This window comes from Scomber scombrus, chromosome 24 (assembly GCF_963691925.1).
Source record: "Scomber scombrus chromosome 24, fScoSco1.1, whole genome shotgun sequence".
NCBI lineage: Eukaryota > Metazoa > Chordata > Actinopteri > Scombriformes > Scombridae > Scomber > Scomber scombrus.
In genome coordinates, this window is record NC_084993.1 from 13,437,898 (window position 1) to 13,447,081 (window position 9,184).

The window sequence follows — 9,184 nt, forward strand, 5'->3', positions numbered from 1 at the left end:
GTATTTATTATCTACACTAACCATCTAAGTTAAACTGGTCAGAGTGTGGCTCATATTCACACACAATATACACGATATATACAGTTTGTGGCTAAATACTGTGTACAAACTGTGTGCTCACATAGCCAGTAGTCACCTAGTCTAACCAGCCTAACATCTGTTTTAACTTGTGACCAACTATTAATGCAGGCTACTAAATATGCTCAACTGATACTCCAAAGTGTATGGACAGTAATGTAACACTTGCTGTGCAGTGTGTAAACAGCTCCTGCATCATTTCATTTCAAAGTATCAATCCGCATGAACGACAAAGTTACATTTAAGGGACAGTTTACATTGACTACTCACCAAATCCCATTGTGTGTATTCTAAAGCTTTAACATAAAACATCTGTAAAACCTATTTTTAAAGTATCTTAAATTTTGCCTTGTTTACATCTACATTGACTAGATTGCAGTCTTTTTCACTGTTGCTGCATTAGTAGATAATTCTAGATGATTGTAATAATGTGAAATTTAAGTTGCATATTTAAATTGAATGTGAAACTGTTTAACTTGTGTTAAATGGATTTTACTATACACTCACCGGCCACTTTATTAGGTTCACCTTGGTCGTACTGGGTTGGAACCCTCTTTTGCCTTCGGATCTGCCGTCATTCTTCATGGATCTAGATTCAACAAGCTGCTGGAAACATTCTTTAGAGATTTTGGTCCATGTTGACATGACAGCATCACACGTTTGTAGATTTGACGGCTTCTCATCCATGATGCGAATCCCCCCGTTCCACCACATCCCAAAGGTGCTCTACTGGATTGAGATGTGGTGACTGTGGAGGCCGTTTGAGCCTCTTTTTCAGGTTCGGGAAACCAGTTTGAGATGATTTGAGCTTTGTGGCATGTTGCTGGAAGTAGCTGTTAGAAGATGGGTATACTGGTGGTTATAAAGGGATGGACATGGACATACTCAGGTTGGCCTTGGTATTTAAATGAGTTCTGACCAAACCATCTGGATGTCCCAGCAGAAATCAAGACCTGGCAACATTTTTCCAATCTGCTATTGTCCAATTTTGGTGAGCCTGAGCAAATTGTAGCCTCAGTTTCCAGTTCTTAGCTGACAGAAGTGGCACCCAGTGTGGTCTTCTGCTGTTGGAGCCCATCTGCTTCAAGGTTCGACGTGTTGCCTCATGTTTAGAGATGCTCCTCTGCAGACCTCAGATGTAACGAGTGGTTAATTGAGTTCCTGTCTGGCACATTCTCCTCTGACCTGCCATCAACAAGGCATTTTCACCCACACACCTGCTACTCACATTGGATATATATATCCTTTTTTTTTTTTTTTTTTTAGATATTTCTATAAACCCTTCAGATGATTGGGAGGGAACATTTCTGAGATACTCAAACAAGCTTATCTGGCACCAACCACCATACCATGAACACACTGAGTTGCTGCCAGGTGATTGGCTGATTAGATATTTGCAGTTAAACAGGTGTGACCAATAAAGTAGCCCACGAGTGTAAAGATTACAAGATATATAGAGAAGACAAGCACAGAGATACGTCTAATCCTCAACTATTGACTAAATGATCTACGTAAAGTTTCTTAAACAGGTTTAAGATGGGACAAGATGACTAAAGCAGTACTTTTATTTCATACTAGATACTACATTTATCCCTTGTATTCCATGAAGATTGTTAAGTAACCAGAATAAATGGAATCTACACAAAAACCATTTTTTCATCAACTTTACTGCTTCTGTAGTTCTTGCTCTGTGTGTCTGAACACTGGTCAACTACACAAGTCTCTTTCTGCACTTCTTCACGTTCTTCTTCTACTAGATGAATGTCACCGACTGACTTTTTTTTTCCTGCATAAAGATAAAAATAATTGATTTCTCATTCATTATCTCTCTTTTCTCTGGTTTCCTCTGATCTATTTGTCTCTGCCGTCTATTTCAATTTCAAATGAGTTTTACGGACACAAAAAGAGAGAACGACACAAAGCAAAAAAAAAAACACATTTGCATGATAAATACGCTGCAGTAATAATAATAATAATGAATATGAGGAATAAACTATTATAGGGAGTGAAAAAACTGGAGAAAGGTGGAAAAAACTGTTTTCACTTATTAGTTTCAAGTGTAGAAATAATTGCTTATATATTTGTGTTAATAATTGTCCTGAAGACTGTGGAGAAGAGGTGTTTCACACAGCAGATTCTACACTTTCCACCCCCACCCCATTACATCCACAACCACATCACTAACCCCCCCCTCTTCCTCCTTTCTCTCTGTGATCTCAAAGGGCTTGCTTCACCTCAGTCAAGCTCCAGCGCTCCAGCCCGGCAGCAGCATCGAGCTAACAAGTCTTTGTGAGGAGAAAGAGAGAGAAAGGAAAGGAAGCAGGGAGGTGGAGGAGAGAGGAGGGAAGAGGAGAGAGAGAGAGGGGGGTGTGCAGAGCAAGAGAGAATCAGACATAGAGAGAGCTTACAGTATGAGCATAGGATGAGGGTGCAGAGAGGGAACGCATAAGATAGTGACAGAAGTGGAGGTGCTCAGAGCTGTACAATAGTGCCAGAGGCTGCTGGAAAGAGTGAGAGAGAGAGTGAGGAGAGAGAGAGAGAGAGAGAGAGAGAGAGTGAGAGAGAGAGAGAGAGAGAGAGAGAGAGAAGAGAGAGAGAGAGAGAGAGAGAGAGAGAGAGAGAGAGAGAGGGAGCAGGCATCATGGCAGCGCTCACTGCATCATCACGACACATGGGGATGTTTGGCTGCTGCTGGTGAACAGTGTGTGATGCGGAGGAGAGAGTCGAGGACTTCCTGGAAACCAAAGGCAAAGCCAAGGAAACAGGTCAGTGACGGTCACAATCGCACACTCACAGGAAGCCTTTAAAGCATGCGGCCAGGGGGGGTGGTGAGGTGTGGGGGGGGTGAGATTTGATCACGTCACAGGACGCCTGCTGCATCTGCTGTTTGTTAGTATTTACATTTGTCAATAAGAAGTCCCCCTGTTAGATGCATGGGGAGTGGGAGGTTGCGCTTGCATGCAGACACGTGAACAGGCGTGTAAATGTGTGTGTGTGTGTGTGTGTGTGTGTGTGTGTGTGTGTGTGTGTGTGTGTGTGTGTGTGTGTGTGTGTGTGTGTGTGTGTGTGTGCAGATTTGGTTGCATGCTGCCCTAAATGGCACCGGTAAAGAGGCTGACTGGGAACACTTAGGTGGAAAGATGCACACAGGAAATCGTCCAGGATCAATGAAAAACTGCAACACCTTCATGTGGCAGCACATATAGACAGGTGTTACGTAGCATGATGTGTTCAGTGTCTCTTCCAGTACAGGTTTTGCTGTCCTTTTATTTCCTGAAAAGCACTGAGCTAGATTGAAGGATGGTGAGAGGAGGAGAAGGGCAGGAGGTAGCAGGGAGGTAAAAATTTAAGGTGGAATTAAAAAAAAAAAAAAGCAGGTGGGACAAAAGGATGTGGCACAGTGGAAGACTTGTATAGCAGTGGGTTGTAAGAGAAGGATAAGGGAGACAAAGCCTGTCAGAGAGGGAAAGCTTGGCCCAGCATTCAGCTCTGCTGCATATGATGTAATCCTCTACCAGTCCAGTTCACAAGCAGTCAGCTCAACAGTTTTTTACACATTTGAAATTTAAGTACTGATAAAGTCCTGAGGGTTGAGTAGAGACACACTTTCCATCATCAGAAAGAACTTACCATGTGTACATATCATCTCTCATCAGAAGTGTTAGCGTACTTTCAATTTTCCACAAAAGCAACCACAAGAGAATATCAGTTAATCAAAATCTTAATGAGCTCAACACTTCATTTAACATGATTTATTCTCTACTTTGGAAGCGTCACAAAATTTGACAAGGTCACAGTACATAATGGTAGAGGTGCCATTTTTTTTGGCCTGATCATTTCTGACTAAATCAGCTCAGATATCTTGCAAAGAAAATGAGCTTTTGTCACATTTGTTAGTTTTAACCTTCCACACACAAAAAGTACAATTTCAAATATAAATACTGCTTAGCTTTAATGCTTTCTACAGTAACTTCAATACAAGAGTTTGCATTAAATCCTCCCACTCCATTATAGAGTGATCAGACAGTGTAATGGAATAAATTGGCTCGAGACAAATATTGACCCTTAAGGGGAAAATGGGTAATTCCTTTGTCCGGTCCAGTCAACTTGGCAACAAGCTTGGAGATGATGGGTGCTGTTTCATTTCCAAGTATTTTTGAAACTCCACGGTAAATAGACTTTGAGGTTATTATTACTGTGGAGCTTTAAAAAAGTAAAATATATCTCATTATAGGGTTCACACTTCACTTATCTGGGTAAAAATATATAATAAGTGTGTATAAATAACAATTCAGCTTTTAACAGTCTTGTTAAGGTAAAAACTAATTGAAATGTAAAATTACCTTGTGACTTTCTACATTATTCTATGTTATTATTCTACAAAATCCCAATTTTATGTTACATTTACTTCATTGTTGAGGAGGCCAATATGCTGTTTATCTACAGGAATAATATTGTATAATGTTAAATCCATTAAAAGTCAGCTGTTATCCAAGTTTGAAAAAATTATAATTTCAGTATCTTTAACCATCCATTTAAATAACTTATACACATGAATATAAAAGTGTGGCCCTGAATCATGCGTTACATCTCACTTATCCAGAATCTTAAGATCTTAAGCAGCACAGTTTAGATCTTCTCAACACAACCTTGCAATATTATTGCATACATATGATTAAAAGATTAGTCATTATACAGTATTTCACTTGTCGGTGATTTACAGCTTTCTAGATCTGGCTTCTATGATGTTATTGGTGTGTTGTAAGCCCAAGCAGCATGGGCACAGCTGCTAACATAACACAATTATAAAAAACATTCATTCTAACTTGAATCATTTGAGGTGTTATACCAACTGTCAACCATAAATGTTACCTCTGTCCTTTGTGCAGGTGTGACCAGTGGGAGCAACCACATGATGAGTGGGATCCTGAAGAGGAAGCTTGAGGAGGGACCTTCCCCGTATCTGTCCCTACAGGGGTCTGATGATGATGAGGTTTCCTGCAGCGACAGTGGCAACAGCAGTGATAGTCTCAACCATCCTGTTCCCTCTGGACTGCTGGACTGTAAGATCACACACACACCACAGCACTGATTTCATGTCATAACAGAGAAGTGACACAACATTTAGATATTGTAATGCACATTTCAATTTGAACCAAGACATTGAAGTGTAGAGACTATTCAAAACTGCTTAACTAAAATAATGTCATCCAGAGGAGGATGGGAGGGTTACTATGGAGATAATTGTCGATTTTTTAAGTATGCCTTATAAAGATATGTTCCAACAATATGTTATTTTGCAGGTAATTAAATATTCTTAACCCAATAAAACAGCTTCTTTTTTATGATTAAAATGGTTACATCAGTAGCAAGTTTGACTTTAGTTAATTTTACAGCACTAAAACTGCTCTTGTCAAGGTCACCAGTTATTTACACTCTTACATGAGATTAATTAAATCTTGCTTGAAGCACAGTCATTAATAATGAGACTACCTAGAGAACTGGATAGCATTAAAGACATGGCTCTTAGCTGGTTTTCTTCCTACCTTACTATTGACAGAAGTTTCTCTGTTAGCATTGGATGGGCCTCTTTCACACCTTCCCCCCACTTTACCTGTGGTGTCCCCCAAGGATCTATTTGGGGACCACTTTATTTTCTATATATATGTATACTGCCATGGGGATTTAACTTTAAATTCCACCTTTATGCCGATGATATACAGCTTTATATATCTCCCAACCTGGTGACACAGTTAATGTTACCCAGATCTTGTTATGGCACAATACCTCAACAAGGAGTGACATGTTTTACTGTTACAGCCTTACTTGGTCTAATATGATCAGCTAACTAATATGTATTACAGACTTGGTGTCAGTGTATGAACTCATCTGTAATTGTGCTATTTTTAGTGCTATAAAGTTCTGTTTTTCACCTCTCTGTGTCAATCTCAGCTTCCTCTATCCAGCAACAGCCAAAGCGACTGCGGGGCCGCAATGTGCACTTTGAGAGTGTGACCGTCTACTACTTCAACCGGCGGCAGGGATTCACCAGTGTTCCCACACAGGGTGGCAGCACCCTAGGGATGTCGCCACGTCACAGTGGGGTGAGGCGTTTCACCCTCAGGGAGTTTGCCATGGAGCAGAAAAGGAGCCATCGGAACATGCTGAGGGAACATCTCAAAGAGGAGAAACTCAATGCCATCAAACTCAAAGTCAGTGGAATGACTCTACAAAGCCTTCTATATCAGTTTCTTACCCATGATTTGTCCTCTTTTAAGATTGTCCCTTTAAATATTAAAATGACCGTTGCTCATATATTTGATGAAGAAGTCAGGCCTGAGAGTTTAAATGTATGTATCAGTGTATATTTATGGTCCAGTCTTAATTTAACTTAACTTTCCTGCCCTATAGCTGACTAAGAACGGCACAGTGTCATCCGTGGAGGCGGATTCCCTGACGCTTGATGACATCTCAGAGGACGACCTGGACGTGGACAACACGGAGGTGGATGATTACTTCTTCCTCCAGCCTTTGACTACCAGGAGGCGCCGTTCCCTTCTGCGTGTGTCGGGGGTGCGACGCATTGACGTGGATGAGAAGCATGAGCTGCGCACTCTTCGTTTGTCCCGAGAGGAATGTGGATGCCGCTGCAGGGGGATATGTGATCCAGAGACGTGTGCTTGCAGCCTGGCCGGCATTAAGTGCCAGGTAAATGGAACTGTGGTGAGGCCCATCTATAATCCTAAAGTGTTGTTCATGTCTGTCTGTGCTGTAGACCTTCTCTGAAGTCCAACTGAAATAAACATTTGCATGAAGAAATCCATACGTCTATCCTTGAGGTGTCTAAAAGGAGGACAAAGCTTTTTACATTTTTCTGCAGTTACAGTGCACTATATTAGCATTCTCCATGGTTAGGACATTTTGGGCGTGACAATGTTGGTACTGGTAATTTGATTGGTGCATTATTTGTATGGGTGGACACTGAAAACGGTACCAGCTGGGGTCTGATGTTGGTAGTTGTTGCTTAGCTCGATATCTGATTTGAGTACTCACTGAGATATTCTGTGACTCTGTGTCTTAATCCAAATCACAGGGTAATGGACAGAGTGCTGAGTTTACAGGATTCTACTCATTGCTGTGAGTTTGGACAGTCTGGTCATTTGTCATTACCAACAACTGGTCTAATGGACAAAAGACAGCTAATTCTAGCTCCTTTGCATAATGTGAGATGAAAATGAGTGTGTAGGCGCAGCTGCTAACTTGGCAGGTGTTGAAACAACGATTAACATCTACAGGGAATCAGTGCTAACTTTAGGAAGGCGGGTAAACTAGCTTTCACTTTCTGAGTAGACCATGACTGTATATAAATATGGATTATATCACAGCTCCCCAAATTGAAGCCGAAAATATTTGGTTCACCCCCTGGTGGCTGGCTGCAGTATAGGTCAAAAGTACCACCCACTCCATTTTAGTAGATGGGACATAGGGCCAATCAAAGTATAAGTCAAATACACTTTTCCTGTCAATTTTGCCGCCTGACTCAGACTTGACATTGTCGTCACTTGTTCTTATTTGAAATGTTCACCGTCCACCAGCCTTTCCCAGGGGCCCTTGTGCCTATAGTTCTCTTCCTCTCTACCTGAGAGTATCTGCAGCAGGTTTCTATTAAAACCCTGATGTTTCATAGATGTGGGGTATTCAGGGTGCTATTCTGCTTTGTGAGTATGCATTATTGAAAGCCACCTTGGGAAGATGATGATTTTTTAAGAAACATATATGTAATCCTTTAGAGTTAGAAATCAGTTAACTCTGATATAAGATTTTCAGGGTATTTATGGCACTTGTACATGAGGTTCTACTGCTTTAAGGTGTGTAATATAATATTGATAACACCAACAGCAGATTCCGCAGTTTCTCTTCAAGCATGACCAGCTATGATTGGCAGCTGAATTTACCTTTGCTGTTACTGCTGTTCCACACTGGTGTATTTAATCATTTTTGTATGCAGGTGGACCGCATGTCCTTCCCTTGTGGCTGCACCAAGGATGGCTGCAGCAACAACACGGGACGCCTGGAGTTCAACCCGGTCCGGGTGCGCACCCACTTTCTGCACACCATCATGAAGCTGGAGCTGGAGAAGAGCCGCGAGGAGCAGCAGCAGCAGCAGCAGCAGCGGCAGCCGGAGCAGCAGCTTGTAACCAATGGCAACGGTTACCATGGCGACTCCTCTTTGGTCCAGCAGCAGCAGCAGCCGAACCTGCAGTTTCCACTGATGAGCGGCACGGCGCACATTCCCATCATGCACCTCCAGAACACAGGCGACACAGATTCACATCTAGATGAAGAGGAAGAAGAGGAGGAAGAGGAAGATGAGGATGAGGATGATGAAGCCTATGAGGAAGATGAGGATGGTAGCAGCATTTGCAGCGGGCTTTCAGACTGCAGCACACACAGCTTAGAAACAGACCTAGAGGAAGATGAAGAGGATGAGGAAGATGAAGAAGATGAAGAAGATGAGGAGGAGGACGACGATGAAGAAGATGAAGAAGAAGAAGAAGAGGAGGATTGGGATTGCTCAATGCACGGTACAAATCACCCTCCCTACTCGGTTCCACTTCCCTCTGTGATGAGTTACTCTAACAACACACTCATGGGGCTCAGTAACCCCTTCCACATCAGTCCCTCCATGCAGAATTATCAAATAGACAGCTCTGTGAATGAAACTATGGCTTTTCTCAGAGAAAATGTTACTGTGGCTCCGACACTCCCCACAGTAGAGCCTACATTAGAGTCAGAAATAAAAACAGAACTCCACTGCCAGACAGAGCAGCAGAGCATTCCCTGTCATTACCCTGACCCCACAGAGCCCCTGACGCTCCAACCCTGCTCACATGTGGACACCCGTGAGAGTAACACTGCCCCTGCCGTCGCATCCGGCAAACAGCCGCTCCCGACGGACCCCCAGAACAATCCAGACGCTCATGACTCACAGACTGAGGCTTCGGCTGGGTCTGTGGAGCAGACAGAGGAGGAAGTAAAGAAGCTACCAGAGCAGGAAGACGCAGCCGATCAAAAGACGGACACGTCATGCTCAGAGAGCATCTGA

The 9,184-nt window shown here is 42.5% G+C and overlaps 1 protein-coding gene across 1 annotated transcript; it reads left to right on the forward strand.

The window, feature by feature from the left end:
- The first annotated feature begins 4,975 nt into the window (after positions 1-4,975).
- LOC134006578 (cysteine/serine-rich nuclear protein 3-like) lies at positions 4,976-9,184 on the forward strand. Its single transcript, XM_062445494.1, has 4 exons — positions 4,976-5,141; positions 6,031-6,290; positions 6,490-6,801; positions 8,087-9,184. Exons 1-4 carry the CDS (start codon positions 4,991-4,993, stop codon positions 9,182-9,184), a joined length of 1,821 nt encoding a protein of 606 aa, XP_062301478.1. The 5' UTR covers positions 4,976-4,990.

Bases quoted from the DNA above. Each gene is read 5' to 3' on its own strand.
- LOC134006578 (XM_062445494.1), top strand. From the start codon at position 4,991: ATGATGAGTGGGATCCTGAAGAGGAAGCTTGAGGAGGGACCTTCCCCG. The intron at 6,291-6,489 runs GTCAGTGGAATG...CCTGCCCTATAG, and splicing joins TCAATGCCATCAAACTCAAA to CTGACTAAGAACGGCACAGT. The intron at 6,802-8,086 runs GTGAGGCCCATC...TTTTGTATGCAG, and splicing joins GCCAGGTAAATGGAACTGTG to GTGGACCGCATGTCCTTCCC.